The sequence below is a fragment of the Quercus suber genome, unplaced genomic scaffold (genome assembly GCF_002906115.3).
Source record: "Quercus suber isolate HL8 unplaced genomic scaffold, Cork oak 2.0 scaffold_296, whole genome shotgun sequence".
NCBI classification, from domain to species: domain Eukaryota; kingdom Viridiplantae; phylum Streptophyta; class Magnoliopsida; order Fagales; family Fagaceae; genus Quercus; species Quercus suber.
In genome coordinates, this window is record NW_027069752.1 from 241,876 (window position 1) to 260,032 (window position 18,157).

At 34.3% G+C, this 18,157-nt stretch overlaps 2 protein-coding genes across 2 annotated transcripts; one reads left to right on the plus strand and one right to left on the minus strand.

The window, feature by feature from the left end:
• The first annotated feature begins 1,489 nt into the window (after positions 1 to 1,489).
• Positions 1,490 to 3,196, plus strand: LOC111993084 (cytochrome P450 CYP94D108). The gene has a single exon (XM_024024937.2). It carries the CDS (start codon positions 1,559 to 1,561, stop codon positions 3,074 to 3,076), a length of 1,518 nt encoding a protein of 505 aa, XP_023880705.1. The 5' UTR covers positions 1,490 to 1,558; the 3' UTR covers positions 3,077 to 3,196.
• Positions 3,197 to 15,880: 12,684 nt separating this feature from the next.
• Positions 15,881 to 17,933, minus strand: LOC111993083 (cytochrome P450 CYP94D108). The gene is made up of 2 exons (XM_024024936.1): positions 16,993 to 17,933; positions 15,881 to 16,448 (listed from the first exon to the last, which is right to left on the minus strand). Exons 1-2 carry the CDS (start codon positions 17,931 to 17,933, stop codon positions 15,881 to 15,883), a joined length of 1,509 nt encoding a protein of 502 aa, XP_023880704.1.
• Between the last annotated feature and the right edge of the window lie 224 nt (positions 17,934 to 18,157).

Below are 18,157 nucleotides of genomic sequence, written 5' to 3' on the forward strand. Positions count from 1 at the left end.
ACCCTTAAACATATTTTGTATCAAACATCATAGAAAACATTATGCATTGGTAAGTCATCTATGGTGCACAATTCCATTATCTATTTTTGGATTTTTCTTTTTACCACAATATATATATATATATATAGACACACACACATACTAATTGGTTGCTCAATTTCTTTTTAAATTTAAATACTAAGGAAATAAAAGTATTTATTGTTGAATATAAATAGATAGTAGAAATTAAATATTAATTCATTAAAATCTTTGCTTAACTTGAATGTTGAATCTACCTAAAAAAAAAAAAAAAACTTGAATGTTAAATGAATCAATTTATTAGAAGTTTTTTTTTTTTTTTGAGGAAAAATTTATTTATTGTTGAATGTAAGTAAATAATAAGAATTAAATATTTATGCATTAAAATTTTGTTGAGTTGGAAGGTTAAATGAATAATTTCATTAAAATTTTTGCTTAGTTGGAACTTGGAAGGCTCAAATAAATAGTATACCGGACAACTTTTAGTGTGAAGATTTTTAGCTAGCATGCTAGTTTACATACTGGCTATTTCCATGTTGGAAAAACATAAATATTCATTAAAATCTTTTCTTATATGGTAGATTAAATGAATTGTATATATTTCCTTTTCAAAGAAGAGTCATATATATATATATATATATATATATTCTTCTAAAAAAAACAAGAGTCATATATGGTACTAATAAAAAAATGAGATATAATATTAAATAAAATAACAAGTAATGCGACACATGAAAAAACCTCATAATATTACACATAATGTTCCTGCGTACATATATTACAAAGAGAGTCTCAATATCACTTGATTAAATCTTTCGGGTTGTAAAAATAAAATGATTAGCATTCTCCCCGGGCTATTACATTGTTAATATTCAATATGACGTTATTATCAAATGTTACTATACAAGATTAAATTACCAAGATTCTCAAAAAAAAAAAAAAAAAAAAAAGTTTAAATTACCAACAAATATGATTTACTTACCATCAAAATCTTGTTACTATCTAATATGACAGTAAATGTAATATCGGATTAATTATTGGAGGCATCATTAAAAAACCAAAAAGAAAAGCTAAAAAAATGTGTGGGTGGACCTGAAACCTACATTTTATTCGGATCATAAAGCTCCAATTTCATGTTCAAAATTTCAAAGTCAATTCCCCCCGCCTCACCAGCTTTGGTTTTTTTTCCTGTCTCATTGTGTGGTTAAGCGTAACTGCCATCTTGTCAACCATATATTGCCAACTTGCCACGAAACTTGGTGTAACCTTTTCCACGTAACCTCATCATTTTTTATTGAGTCCTTCTGGTGCCAGCGGCACAGAAAAAGCCACAACTCGCGGCTGAGTCGTGGCTTTTTTTGTGCCACTTTTTGTGGCACAAGACAAGACTTATACTTTTTTATTAAGACACAGCCACTACATTATATTATACTAATTAATAACTCCATAATTATCTACAGCTATAAAACCATATATAGAGATTGTACTTCATTCATTTCTTATCAATTGAATTCTTATCTGTTTGTCTCTTCCAAACTCTATGGAGTTCTCTGTCCAAACTTTCATCTTCTTCTTTCTTCTTTCTCTGTATCTTTACTTTCACTTTAACTCTTCCAAGAAAAAACCCATAAAAAAATCAGGCTTCAAAATCTACCCTATCGTTGGAACTTTGCCTGAATTCTTGAAGAATAGGCACCGTTTCCTCGACTGGACGACAGAAACTCTAAGCAATTGCCCCACAAACACCGCTGTATTTTGGCGTCCAGGCAAGGTCCATGGCATCATCACAGCCAATCCATCCAACGTTGAACACATGCTCAAGACCAACTTCGAAAACTACCCAAAAGGCAATCGTTTCATAACCCTTCTTGAAGACTTTCTTGGCCGTGGAATCTTCAACTCTGATGGTGAACTCTGGAAGCTCCAAAGGAAAACAGCAAGCTACGAATTCAACACCAAATCTCTCCGCAACTTTGTCATGGAAAACGTCACCGTTGAGATCAATACAAGACTAGTTCCTATTTTAACAAAAGCCTCGGAAACACAACAAGTCTTGGACTTACAAGATATTTTGGAACGATTTGCGTTTGACAATATATGTAAATTGGCTTTCAACGTCGATCCAAGTTGTCTCAGTGTTGATAAAACAACCACTAGTGCTGCTGAGTTCATGCGGGCTTTTGAGGATGCTACTATGCTTAGCTCTGGGAGGTTCATGTATGCCATACCATTCCTTGGAAAAGTCAAAAAGTTTCTCAATGTTGGATCAGAGCGAAGGCTAAAAGAATCAATCAAAATCGTCCACGAATTTGCAGACAGTATTATAAAGTCAAGAATGGATCAAAACGTTCATAGAGAAGAAGACTTATTGTCACGCTTTATCTCAAACGAAGAAAATTCACCAGAATTTCTCAGAGATATTGTCATAAGCCTTATTCTAGCAGGACGTGACACAACCTCTTCTGCTTTGAGCTGGTTCTTTTGGCTCTTATCATCAAATCCAAACGTGGAACAAAACATATTGAAAGAGCTTCAAACAATCCGGGTTCATAACAAAAAAAACATAGGCGAAACATATAGTTTTGACGAGCTCCGTGACATGCATTATCTACATGCAGCAATCTCAGAAGCACTAAGACTTTACCCACCTGTACCAATCGATACCAAAGCATGTTTAAAAGATGATATATTGCCAGACGGCACTTTTGTTGCGAAGGATTGGTTTGTGTCTTACAATACTTATGGTATGGGGAGGATGGAAAGCATTTGGGGGAAGAATTGTTATGAGTTTTTGCCTGAAAGATGGATTGAGGATGGGGTGTGTAAGCAAGAGACCCCATTTCGGTTTCCTGTATTTCATGCTGGGCCGAGAATGTGTCTTGGGAAAGATTTGGCGTATATTCAGATGAAGTCCATTGCTGCGTCAGTGATAGAGAGGTTTGGGATGGAGGTGGAGAGTAGGGACAAGGTTCCTGAGCACTTGTTGTCTTTGACGTTGAGGATGAAAGGTGGGCTACCCGTGAAGGTGAGGCAAAGATGTGTTGATGAGATTAAGTGATCTGCAATCAGCAATCATATAATATTCTACTTGTAGGTGGAGATATGTACTTTTCTTCTTTTTCTGTTTCTTTTTTATTTTTTCACCTTTGTATACTAAAGTGGTACTGGAATTTTTGTATATACTTATATCTATTGCCAAAATGAAAAAAAAAAAATATATATATATATATATTGTAATTGGATGGTTTCAGTTAGCTCTTACATTAATAAATTTTTTTTGTGTTACCCAGTACTGGAATTTTTGTATATACTTATATCTATTGCCAAAATGAAAAAAAAAAAATATATATATATATATATTGTAATTGGATGGTTTCAGTTAGCTCTTACATTAATAAATTTTTTTTGTGTTACCCAATATTTAAGAGTCGATAATATTAAAAGAAGCCTGTTGTTATTTTCCGATCCAAAAAAAAAAGACAAATGGTATTTTTTTATTTAAACTCAAATCTCTTCTACCTGGAGAATAAATTGGTGTCTTTTAGTCTAATAATATAAAGCTAACGTCTTGCGATTTTTTCTATTTTTTAATTTACAAACAGTTTTCAGAATTTCATTAATGCGTAATTGTAATATTTCAGTATACCTCTATCGTGTTTTAGTATAAAATAAATAAATGACAATGATAATACTGTAAGTTTTCTAAAATAGTTCACTATCACATACGCCCTAGAGGTATATAATATATATATTAATAAAAACCATTGTATAATTTCATTTGGGTGAATTTTTAAATTTTAAAAGCATTTGTTAGCATATATTTTTTAAAGTAATTATTTTGCTGCATCAGCCCCACTTTGCTTTGGATAGACGTGGGGAAGGGGAACTTCTAGGGCCGCACTCAAATTGTCACTCATTTCCTTTGATGCGGGCCACTCAAAATTAAACTATGTGGAAATTTGCGCAAGGATCCCATCTCTATCCCCAAGGGAGATGGGATATTGGGCCATGCCCAACCTGTCTGTCTGTATTACAGGCTTAATTGAGATTGAGACCACTCTACATGATTAAGACCTTTTTACTAGTATATTTAGATACAGTTTATTTGTTAAAAATTAAAAATTTATTATTAAAAATGTTGTAATAAAATATTTTTTATTGTAAAACAATGCCATGAGAACAGTGTCACGTATTTTTTATCACTTGGCTGGTCTATGAACAGTACTATGGGACCAGCCAAGTGAAACGCAAACACAAACGCACGCAAAACATCAACTACACAAATGCACTTTAAATAAATTTTTAAGGGGTCATGTTTTTAAAATTTAATTGGAAAGCTAAATGTACTGTATTTAAATAATTGTGCCTAAATATTCTTTGATATATGTGATATATGAAAATTTTAAGATTTTAGAGCGTAAAAAAAAAAATATATATATATATATATAAATCAAATTGGGTGAATTTTTTATTTTTATTTTTTTTTGAAGAGAAATTGGGTGAATTAGTAAATAATAAATCACATTTTCCTTCTCTCTTTTTTTAGTGTATTAATTAGGTTAGTGACGTATATTCACAAGAGATTATTGAGAAATATATAAAAAGGAGAAGATTGAAGACTAAATTTTAATGCCAAAATTTTCCTACTTTCTCAATTGAGTTGTTGTGAGGGAAAGAAATTCATATTAGAAGTAATATGCAGAAACATGTTATTTGCTAAACTTTTGGTTTAGTGAATTAATTATGAATTTGACTGCCTTGTGTTGTTCTTAAGGTGTCATAGTTATGAAATTTTGTGCAAGGCTTTTTTATTTTATTTTTATATGAATGTAGTGCATTTTATTCTGACGACGGTAAAAATAGTAAATCTTGAGAAACGAAATTCTCAAAAATACATTGTATTTCTTCTATCCAAGCACTAATATCCGAAAGACCTCTGGCATGTTGAGCTAGTCCATGCACAGCCTTGTTACAATCTTGTGGAATAAAAGAGAATTGATATCTTTTGAACTACTGAATTTGAAGTAAAGATCCTGAAATGTTATTAGATATGCTTAGTGGAGGAGTGATCATGCTTAACAGAGTTAACCACCTGTGAATCTCCCTAAAAAATCGCATTACTAATTCCCATCTCCCAAGCAAACCTCATTCCTCCCTCCATAGTCTTTCATCAAATTCAAATGTAGAACAAAACATATTGAACGAGCTTGAAACAATCCGGGTTTGTAATATATATATATATATATAAAGGCGAAAGATATAGTTTTGATGAGCTCCGTGACATGCATTATCTACATACAACAATCTTAAAAGCATTAACACTTTACCCATCTGTACCGGTGAATACCAGAGCATCTTTTATTTATTTATTTATTTTTTTTTTTTTTGTATATACAGCATCTTAGACCAAAAATGCTAAGACTATAACAGCTACAGAGCTTTCTCTTCTCCTAACAAATAACACAGTGTCTATATACAAATTTACATCACAGATTGCCTAAACAATAGCAAGACAATCTTCCAAATGCTCCTGGTCAATACGAGAGCATCTTTAAACAATGATATATTGTCAGACTACACTTTTGTTGGGAAGGGTCGGTATGTGGTGTCATGGGCATCGGGGGGTTCAATGAACCCCTGACTTGATAAAAAATTTTATATGTATAAAATATTATTTTATTAGTTTATTTTACCGTTTAAAATATTTTTGCACACTCTGACATAGATTAGTTCAACCCAAAATTTAACAACATAGATCAGTCCATTTCAAAACTAACCAATAATATGAATCACAAATCTCTCTCTCTCTCTCTCTCTCTCTCTCTCTCTCTCTCATGAATCTCTTTTCTCTATCAGACTATTGGTAACTCCGACTTTAAGAGTAAATAATGAATGTTTGTGAGATGTAAGTATATCTCTTTTATTATAAATTTATATATTATTTGTGTGATTGTGTGCGTTATTTATTTATTAATTTTTGTTATAATGTTATTTGTGTGAATGTGTGTATACAGTATAAATATAATATAATTTTATATAATTTAATAATTAGGAAATATAGAGGGTTTGTTGTGTGTGTGTGTGTATTGTTATCATGCTATAATAATATTTTGTTATTAAGTTAGTGAATAAAAAAAAAAAAAAAAGTAAAGTTAGTCATTCTTTAAATACTTGATTGATTAAGTAGACACATAGTGTATTATTTATATATGTATGGATGGGTGTGGCTCTTTAGGTTAATAATTAATATAATGTACGTGGGTTGAGTTTTGTCATTTAATTTAAAATATTGTTATAAAAATAATGACAAATAGATAATGACAATTGCATAGAAATACAAAATGTTATACTATGGTGGTGTTTTCTCAGTGACCTTGGGCTCGTTGGGCCTAAACCTTAATTAATTTGCATTTTGTACTAGGTTTAGCCCACAGTGGGAGATCCCAGGAGGGGTACTTTTAGTAATGATGGACGATATAGAATGGTATTAGTGTGACTACTTATTAGGAATGTGTCTGGCCAAGGGGGCTAATAGATAGTTGAGGTGCCCATTTGGGAGTCCGGGCTTAATCACCTTACCCCAGATGATGTTCTAGGCCCTCACTTTTCTCATGTGTATTTCTCCCCCAAATTATGTTCCAAAAATCCCCTTTTTCTTTCCCCTTTTCTTTTCTTTTATACCCTTGTTTTAATGGTTCTGTCATGATGAGGGAATATCCTTCATGTGTGTGGGTCCCTCCACTCATAGAGTTTGGATGGCTTCCTTAGTCACTGTTCTATTGGGTCTAACTGTACATCAAGAGTGGGACCCATAGCCCTGCTATTGGAATGATTTTCTAGTAACTTGTGTCTAACGCTGAATCTTGCGTACAACAAGGGAATTCCCCCAAGACACTACCTTCTCTCCTCGGGGATAGTAGGGTTTATTCAGATAATTTGGTTGTGGAGACATAGTTCTGTGTTGTAGCTTTGTGTTTGTCGAGATTGGGCCAAACCTAAGCCTAACGATGCTCAGCTTGGGCTCAATGTGAGCCAAAATTTTGCCCTCCTACACAAAATTTATAAAATAAAATGGTTACCCTTACTCACATTGACAATAGATAGTGAAACTCATAATGATGTCAACATATGAAAACTTGTAGAAGGAAATAGTAAAATTTCATGTATTTGCATGAGATATATATATATATATATATGTATATATTGTCGATAACTCGATATATTCAAGTTATTTATTTATTTATTATTATTAACTTTTTTAAATTAATTTCATGTATTTGCATGAGATATATATATATATATATATATATGTATATATTGTCGATAACTCGATATATTCAAGTTATTTATTTATTTATTATTATTAACTTTTTTAAATTTAAGTTTTTTAATGACCCCCTAAAAAGAAATCCTGGAACTGCCACTGTGTGGCCTACCATAATTTTTTATTTAAAAAAGTGAGACTTTTGTATACAATTGTATGTATTATATTATGTAATGCTTTGGATTCAATTAGCCCCAGTTAGCTCACTCAATCCATAATTTTTTTTTTTTTGAATAAAATATTTAAAGTTGAATCTCATCTGCATAAAAAAAAAAAAAATCAATTAGTATTTTTTTTTTAATGAAAAACTTGTAACTTTATTAAGAAAAAGATAAATGCATTACATCATGAGTAATAGCTAACTCAATCAGTGGAAGATTTTCCTCTATCCTCGTTACAATATTATCATTGTTCTCTACCGCTTGGGCATATTTTGCCAAGAGCTAATCTGTTGCCTAGACACTTCACGTGAGACATGCAAAGTGATTGAAAATCTTGGATTTTATGAGCTACCCCAACTAAGATGTTTGAGACAACCACATGTAGAGTACAAAGTCCCAGGAGAGCATCGGCCACAATTTTAGAGTCACATTTTAAAATCACATCTTTTATACCTCCATGGCTTTTGCTTCGGCTTCCAACAGTCCCAAAGGTTGGTGAGATTTTTGCTTAAGGCTACCGTGACTTTGCCCTCATGATCTCGAATTACCACACCAGTTCCTGACTGTCTATACTGAGCAAACGCTGCTCCATCCACATTCACCTTGTAATTGGAAATCACTGGTAATGTCCATCTAACCTAAGATTCCTCCTTCTGTTGAGTAACAGAGTGGTTTGCGGCCTGAAACTCATCAATCAACATCCTAGCTTGCTGTACTACCATTTGTGCCAATTGGCGTGTACTCCCATACACAATAAAGAGATATAAACAAGATGTATAAAGCTATAAATGCACTAGGCATAGCATCCAAATAAAGTTTTAAGCACATAAACATCGCAAAAGCACAAACAAGAAATTTAGACATATCCTAACCAAAGAAGGCTAGGCAAACAACATCAAAGCAATAAAATATGCTAGAAAAGCAACAAAACATGCTAGAAAGCAATAAACAAGCTAGGGAAAGCAATAAAGAGACATACAATTAAATGGGCGTAGATTGTAGCCATATATATATATATATATATATAAAGGATAGTGCATGAACTAGACAGATGTTATAATTTCTATTTTTTCATTCCATCTATTAGGACATATGTGAATCATGTTAGGAACATATGTCAATATAGAATTGGCTAATCTTTTGACAAAACGTACTTTACTAGTAATTGGGTAAATTTATGATGTGTTTAATTCTTCAAGGAACAAGGTCTCAAGTTCAAGAGTTAACGCCATGCAAGTCTGTCCAAGAATCAAGTGAACAAGTATTGGATTTTAAAGCTCAACAGCTAGTATCTATCGAGGTTTAAAAGGCTACTTAAGTCCGATACTTGACAGCTACTCAATAGATAGGGTATCTATCAAATTTTATGAAAATCAATTTTTCAGATCTAATTTCACTACAATCTGTGAATAGATGTTTGGGCTTTCTTTTCTCACAACACTAAACATATATAATGATTGTTTTAAAAGCCGTCAAAGTTGATGCAACTCAATGCAAAAAAATTTCACAAGCATATTGTGAACTGGAGACATATGCCCTAATTCATCTTTCTATTCAAGAAGTTACTGTATTTGTACATTGTAGGGTTTTGTAACCAAGGAGTTTTGCGATCTTTATCGTGTGATGAACTGAAGAACTTTGCAGCCAACATCCTTCTCAAGTTGGTGAGTAAACCGTGTACTGGGATCCGCATATCGAATTGGTTAATCACATTCTGGGAGTCATGCATTGAAAGGAGAGATTGTCACTACAAAACAAGTCCAATTGGGTATTGGTGTAAGGGTTTAATTATAGGTTGATATAAGGTATTGGGATTCCTTTACTTGTAACCACTTGTTATGATAATAGTGAATTCACGGGATTAGTGACCTTAAAATCACTCGGTGGAGTTTTTGCCGTGTAGGTTTTCCCCATTCGTAAACAAATCACCGTGTCAATTTATTTTCCGCTGCTTTTTAACTTAGTTGGTGATTTGTTTGTGCTACCACGCTTATTGCATGCTAATTGAATTAATTAATTAACTTGACTAATTAATTCATTAATTCATTACAAAGGGTCAATACATTCTTCGCTTATCACCATCCTCTCGAGAAAAATTATAACATTTTTTTATTTATATTATTTCAACATTTTCCATCGTTTCACTTTTCTATCTTCCTAACGAGAAGAACCTTAAAATATTTGTACTGCATCAAGGAGGTAGATCACTATTTCAACTAGTGGATCACTAGCTAAAGGTTAAACTGCCAAATCAAATAACAACTCAAAATATTGTTATAAAAATGTAAGTTGACAAAAAAGGTATGCATATATGACCAGTTAAAATGAAGTCTCAAAAACCATTCATCCAGTGGTATTATTCTCGATTAGGGTGCAGTAGGTCCCGAGTTCAACTCTTGGAATGCCCCAAATCACTAAATTTAACAGCATATTTGTGGGGTGGTTTGTGTGATGAGTTCAAATACCATTCGGTGGGTAAAGAAGTTTGGAGCCTCCAATCAAGACTTATTTGGAAAATGGCAATGGTGCTTTTTTTTTTTTTTTTTTTTTGCGTTAAAAGGGATTTTATTGCAAACACTGAAAGTACAGCACAAAGACTTCAAAGAGTTACCAACTACAGACACATCAAACTATACAATAACACAACATGACTTGACAACCACCGCTACAAACACATCAAAATATACAATAACACCACAACGATTAAGACACAATAACAAGACAAACACAACAACAAAAAAGGACATAACACACACACACACAGAGACTTCTAATAGCCAGATTTCAACTTCCTTAGTATATACAACCCACTGATTGAGGTGAGGTGAATCCCAATGAGTCCCAAAAATAGCATTGCATCAAAAACGCAAGACAAGTGTCATAGAAAATTTCACGCTCAAATTGATCTGCTCCTTTCTTTGCCAACAGGTTGGCATACCCATTAGCTTCCCTCCAAATGTGATCATTTTTGACCACCCAAGGTCACTCCAGGAGAGACCTGCAATCATGGATCAAGTTAGAATATTCCAAAGGAAATAGGGAGTTCAAGTTTGTTATCCAATTGTGTGCCAATTTGGAATCCACCTGAAGATTGATGTATTTGTATCCATTATTCCAAGCAAATTTTAAACCTTCTCTAATTGCCCACAGTTCTGCCATCATGCTATGGGTGATACCTATGTTAATTGAGAATCTCCTATCCATTTCCCCCAATGATCTTGTATAATTCCGCCCACTCCAGCATGGCCCATATTTCCTTTTGCGCTACCATCAGTATTAAGAGTCAGGAAGGGGAAAGGAGTTGGTTTCCATCCAACAAATGTAGTAATGATGGTTGGATGTTGAAGTTTAGGATGCATGCTTAAATAGCAAAATTCAGTGACATGGTGTATCCCTGTTTTGCGAAGCTAGGACAGAGTAATATATTTATTGCTAAAGACAAGGGAATCACGACTAATCCAAATGGACCACAAGATGAATGGCAAGAGGATGTACCAAGGAATATTGTTTACTGTGATGTTTGTTTGAATATTTGTTGCACCATTGGCGGATAGGGGTATCAAAAAAGTTTGGGTAGGATGGTAAGAGGAGAAAGTGAGCCACAAATCCTTGGGAATGAGCAGTCTCGAAGGAGATGTATAGTTGTTTCTTGAAGGCCACATCTGGGACACGCTTGAGTTGCTAGGTTGGCATGTTTGAAAATAAAAGCTTGCGATGGTACTCTGTTGTGGGCACATTTCCATAAGAAAAGTTTGATTTTGGGGGAATAGGAATTTTCCAAATCCAACTCCATGACAAGTTAGTTTCTTGGGTTTGTTTTGTGCCTACTTAGCTAAAAAGATGTAGGCTGACTTGACTGAGCAAAAGACCCTCATGTGATGACCAAATGAGCTTGTCTTGAGTTACATTGAAAACACATGGAAACTGATAATAGCTTCAAAGTATGGTGACGAATGGGACAATGGATATCGAACCTGTTAAAGGGAGCCGTGGTTGTCCAACTGTTTTACTTTTGCAAAAACAGAGCAAGTATTTTAGCTTGGCTAGGACATCATGTTGCCTCATATCTTGATTCACTATAAAATTGTTTAAATGCCCCAAGAAGAGCTCACAATCAAGAACAGCACTACGAATTTCATTTTTTATGGTGTTTTGTACATTGTACATACGCAATCTAGTTGACACAACACATATAGGAAATAATGCCAGTGTTCCTTCCTACGTGTATAATCAATAATTATAAGCGGCTTATATAACTAGCAATTATTTTTATACATACATAAATTTGATAAGATTAAGATATGGTGTTACTACAACACGGTGATCCTCACACTTAGACATTGAAGGTTTGTTCTTTTCTTGCTTTTCCTGCTGATGCAGTGTCAAAATGGTTTCTTAGGAGTCCATCAGCGTTGTGGTTTATCAGAATTTTTTTTATTTAAATCTTCCTAAAATTTTAATAGCCGACTGAGATGAAATTATCCAATAAAGTATCAGATTTATTTATTTTTTTTAATAAGCATGATAGAGGTGGATACAGTTATGGATCCAGATAAGTATTTGTGAATATGTATAAAATATTGCATTCAACCTTTTTTTTTCTTTTATATATATAAATAAGACTTTTTTTCGATTTTTAGTGCCCGATCCATATTCAACTTTGACCCATTTTAACTTGAGGCCTAAGACAATAATTGTAGTGAGACATTTTTATATTTAAAATTTATTATAATTTACATTCAAAATTACTAGTTAAGTATTTGTATTTAAGTTTACAAAAATTTACTTTTCAACCGATACCATGAGTAATCCACTTAATATTGTTATGACATAATCAATTTTAAGAAGGATTTTATCAATTATGATTTTGGAAAACGCATTTTATAACAAGTATTGCTTAATAAAATTATGTAGGAAATATATGCGTTTGGAGAATAATTTAGTCTTTTTATATACTCAGGTTTTTTTAAATTACATATTTTATAGAATTATTTGGATTATTTATTTATTTTCATTATTATCTTTTTGTTGTATTATCTCATTATTTTCTAAATCTTTTTATGTGTTAGTACAACAGAAAGCTAGCTTTACAATTAGGATATTTTCATTATTAACTTTTCGTTTAACAATTTTTATTTGCACAGAACAATAGAATCTAATTTATATAAGTCACTATTAGGACTTCACTTAATAATAAAAATACCCAACAACGTCCACACGTCCAAACAAAGAAAAATTTAACACAAAACTAAATGAATTAATACTAACCAAACCAAAATTAATTTTATATAAATAAATATTATGAAAAATTATTATTCTCTTTGAACAAGAATTTTAATTTATCTCAATTAAATAAATGAACGGTGATGGAAAGTTAAAATCTATTTTTTTTTTCATTTATATATATATATATATATATATTTTTGAGAGAGAGAGAGAGAGAGAGTGATAACTATTGAAGCCTGAGTTGTCATAAGAAATTTATCACTAATGACGATTCAACACACTCATAGCAGTATTGTTTTTAAAACAATTTAGGATTTTAATTAGTTTGGATTATCCTATTGACACAATTTTTGAGGCTTTTGTTAAGGTGAGAAAGTGAACATATAGTCCAACTATCTTTTTTTTTTTCTATATAACAGATTATTAAACAAAATATTTTGGAGTATTTTGCTAATAAATGGCTCTAGGCAATGGCCAAGCCAAATAGTCAGCCATATTTATTTTTTTTGATAGAAAGACTGTAAATACTTTTATTGAACTTGGAATGCAATAAAAACATCATGGTAAAGAGCTTGTTCAAAAAAACAAGGATTCTCTTCGACCCAAACAGAAAAATCAGCAATGCCATAAGCATGCTTTGCTAATAAATGGGCTGGCCTATTGCCTTGCCGACCAATATGAGAAAACTCCACAGAGCGGAACTCATGGGATAATAACAGGACATTGTAAACCACTGCTGCTACCGAGGCTGGTGGAGAGGAGACTTCCTTCAGGGCATTTACTAACACCAACGAGTCACCTTCAAGCTCTATATCATGGATGAGCAGGTCCTTTACAAACAGTAGGCCGAGCTCAAAAGCCTTCGCCTCTGTCTCCACAGGTCCCAGAGGTGCCATAATCTTCTTGCTGCATGCTCCAACCACCCTTCCTTCATCGTCTCTGATCAGCACACCCACCCCGACAGTTTTTTGTGCAACAAAAATTGCACCGTCCACGTTGATCTTGTAATTCCCCTGCTTCGGTGGATGCCATTTTGGTTGCTCCCTGATCTGTGCTACAGCTGGTTGCTCACAACAGACTCGATACTCCCTCAGATACTCCAAAGCGTGATCAACCATAGCCCTGCTGCACTTCTTTTCCCCTCCATTTCTAGCCTTGTTCCGATCAGTCCACATTGCCCATGCAATCATCACCATTTTATCTACCTCGTCACTCTCCCATTTTACCACCATTACCACATACCACATGAGATCCATAAATGAAGAGAACTGAAGATTAAGCTGTCCAACAAACAGGTCGGACAACCTCCATACCTCCTTTGCCTTAGAGCAGCACCAGAACATGTGCCCTGAGTTTTCCACTTCTGCTTGGCACACCTCACAACTACTCTCCATTAGGACCTTCCTTCTTTTGAGATTATCTTTAGTGGGCAAGGTGTCTTGGCAAGCCCGCCACGCAAAATGCCAGACTTTGTGAGGAATACTCATACTCCACAAATATTTCCAGAATTTCCTTTGGTTGCTGTCATTTGAACCACATGCTATACCACCCTTGGATGCTTCCTCCATCGCAACCCAGTAAGCACTCCTTACACTAAATATCCCTGTTGTCGTTGGGGCCCATACTTGCCTATCCTCCTGCAAATTTGCGCTCAAGACAATCCCATTTATTATCTCTGCCTCATGGGGCAAGAAAACTTGACTTACAACCTCCTGTTTCTACATCCCTCTACTAACATTAATCAGCTCTTCCACCCATGCATCCTCCTGGAGAGTAGACAGAGGAGAGGTGACTTTAAAAGAGGAAGGAGTAGGCAACCATTTGTCCTTCCAGATTTTTATGCTTTTCCCATTCCCCACTTGCCAACAAAGACCCTTCCGCACAACACCTTGTGCAGCCAATATGCTTCTCCAAGCAAAGGAAAGATTATTTCCGTTGCTTGCCTCTACAAATTCACAATTAGGGAAATATTTTTCCTTGAAAACCTTGACCATAAGAGAATCCCCACCCCTTTGTAGTCTCCACCCTTGTTTAGCCAAAAGAGCAAGATTAAACTGCTTCAATTGCTTGAACCCCATGCCACCTTTCGCTTTTGGAGCACAAAGCTTTTCCCAACTCATCCAAGCCATCTTCCTTTCATCCTTGCATTGACCCCACCAAAAATTCCTTATCAAGCTTGTCATTTCATCACACAGTGAATCAGAGATTTTAAAACAACTCATGGTATAAGTTGGAATTGCCTTTGCTACTGCTTTTATAAGGATTTCCTTACCCGCCTTAGACAATAGTTTCTCCTTCCAGCCAGCAAGTTTCTTGTGCAGCTTATCTTTAACCTCCTTGAAGGTATTCTTCTTATTTCTTCCCACCAATGAAGGTAATCCCAGGTACTTCTCATGTTGTTTAATAACTTGGGCCCCAAACTTAGCCTTGATCTCATCCTGAACTTCCTTTATGGTGTTTCTGCTAAAAAATAATGAGGTTTTAGTTCTGTTAAGCTGTTGCCCCGATGCTTGCTCGTAAACCCCTAAAATCCCTTGAAGGGTCTCACATTCATCAATTGTTGCTTTACAGAAAATGATGCTATCATCTGCAAAAAATAAATAGGACAACCTAGGACCACCCCTACAGATAGAGACCCCCTCCAAAACACCGTCAGATACAGCTTTCTTAATTAAAGCAGAAAGACCTTCAGCATAAATTAAGAAAAGATAAGGAGAAAGAGGATCACCTTGTCTTATGCCTCTCGATGGTGTAATTTTATCACTCAATTTGCCATTGTATTTATGATGATTACTCTTTATCATTAGATTAAGATAAATTAGATTACTCTTTACAATTCGTATTTTGGTTGATTAATAATATTGTATCACACAAGTATTTGAGGCCTTACCATTCATATATCATTATTCTGACATATATTTCTAATTAAAATTGAATTTCATTCTATACAAACATAATCATAATAAATTACTATAATTAATAACACAATAGTACAACATAATCAATAGCTACTATAGTTATCAATCTTCATATTTAGAAAAAAAAAAAAAAAAAAATCTAATAAGATAGAAAAAATTTCTCATTATGTTAATCATTGTCGTACATTGCAAGGATTATAGACTATTATTATATAATTCCACATTCATTAATCTTATCCACATCTTTTCCTCAACCTCACAGGTAACCCACCTTTCATTCTGAGTGTCAAAGCCAACAAATGCTCAGGAGCCTTGTCCTTACTCTCCACCTCCATCTCAAACCTCTCTATCACGGAGGCAGCAATAGACTTCATCTGAATATAAGCCATATCTTTCCCAAGACAAATTCTCGGTCCGGCTTGAAATACTGGAAACCGAAACGGGCTCTCTTGCTTACACACTCCATTCTCAATCCATCTTTCGGGCAAAAACTCAAAACAATTCTTCCCCCAAATGCTCTCCATCCTCGCCATTCCATACATGTGATAAGTCACTTCCCAACCCTTCCCAACAAAAGTTCCATCCGGCATTATATCATTGTTTTGACATGCTTTGGTATCGACCGGAACAGGTGGGTAAAGTCTTAGTGCTTCTGAGATTGCAGCATGTAGATAATGCATGTCTCGGAGCTCGTCATAACTATATGTTTCACCTATGTTTTTACTATTACGAACCCGAATTTTTTCGAGCTCTTTCAATATGTTTGGTTCTACATTTGGTTTTGAAGATAATAGCCAAAAGTATTAAAGATACACATTCAGTAACAATTGAAGAAGGAAACTCAGAACCTCCAACGGCTAGTTAACGGCTAGTTACTTATTAGAAACGATGCCGTATAACTTAGCTTGTTTATATTCTTAATGAAACGGATCGTTTTGGTGTTCTGAGTATTGTTTAATGAAACGGATCGTTTTGGTGTGTTGGCCTTACTTCGTCTTGTCCAACCACCTTCTTCCAGTGTTCTGTTCCTATGCTGAGATTCAGAGTTAGCCTCAGAGAGCTCCAACTGCCTCTAAACCTTCCAGTTGTCATTCCAAGAATCTCGGCGTATATTGCGGAGTGGGTTACATTCAGTTATAACAGTTATAGTCTCTAGATTGTTCTTGATGTATTTATAAATAGTTTTTGGGGATTGTAGTTTCATTCAATTCATTCAAGCATTAGTGAAAGATATTACTCTGAGTTACTCTCTCTCTTTTTCTCTCGCTCCCTTTCTTCTTTCACTGCTTGCTCTTATTTCCGCCATTGTTGTACACACTCACAAGCTTAATAATTCTACAAAAAGAACCAACTCAAAGCTGAAGAGGTTGTGTCACGTCCTGCTAGAATAAAGCTTATGACGATATCTCTGAGAAATTCTGGTGAGTTTTCTTTGTTTAAGCTAAAGCGTGACAATAAGTCTTCTTCCTTACCAATGTTTTGGTCTGTTCTAGATCCTATAATATTGTCTGCAAATTCATGGACAATTTTAATTGATTCTTTTAGCCTTCGCTCTGATCCAATGTTTAGAAACTTTTTGACTTTTGAAAGAAATGGTAACGCATACAGGAATCTCCCAGAGCTAAGCATAGTGGCATCCTCAAAAGCCCGCATGAACTCAGCAGCACTAGTGATTGTTCCATCAACGCTGAGACAAGTTGGGTCGACATTAAAAGCCAATTTACAAAGATTGTCAAACGCAAAACGCTCCAAGATGTCTTGAAAGTCCAAAACTTGTTGTGTTTCCGAGGCTTTGATTAAAATAGGAAGCAATCTGGTATTGATCTCAACGGTGACATTTTCCATGACAAAGTTGCGGAGAGATTTGGTGTTGAATTCATAGCTTGCTGTTTTTCTTTGGAGCTTCCAGAGTTCACCATCAGAGTTGAAAATTCCATGGCCTAGAAAGTCTTCGAGAAGGGTTATGAAACGATTGCCTTTTGGGTAGTTTTCAAAGTTGGTCTTGAGCATGTGTTCAACGTTGGAAGGATTGGCTGTGATGATGCCATGGCCCTTGCCTGGAATCCAATATACAACAGTGTTCGTGCGAAAATAGCTTAGAATTTCGAATGTCCAGTCAAGGAAACGATGCCTATTCTTCAAGAATTCGGGTAAAACTCCAACAATAGGGTACATTTTGGGGCCTTGTTTTTTTATGGGTTTTTTCTTGGAAGTGTTAAAGTTAAAGTAAAGATATTGAGAAAGAAGAAAGAAGAAGAGAAAAGTTTCTACAGAGAAGAGCTCCATAGACAAATATAGGACGAGACAAAGAGATAAGATTTTATTTTCATATAACAAAGTGATAAGATTTTAAGTGCTAGACATGGATGAAGTATATGGGGAGGGCTTGGGTTTTATAAAGTTAAGGGTTGTCTCGCAGAATTTTTTTTATTTAGTAGTTTAATTAGTGTGATGTATTTTGTTTTTCCGAAAGGGAAATAAATATTACTCATTTAATTTTCCACCTATAG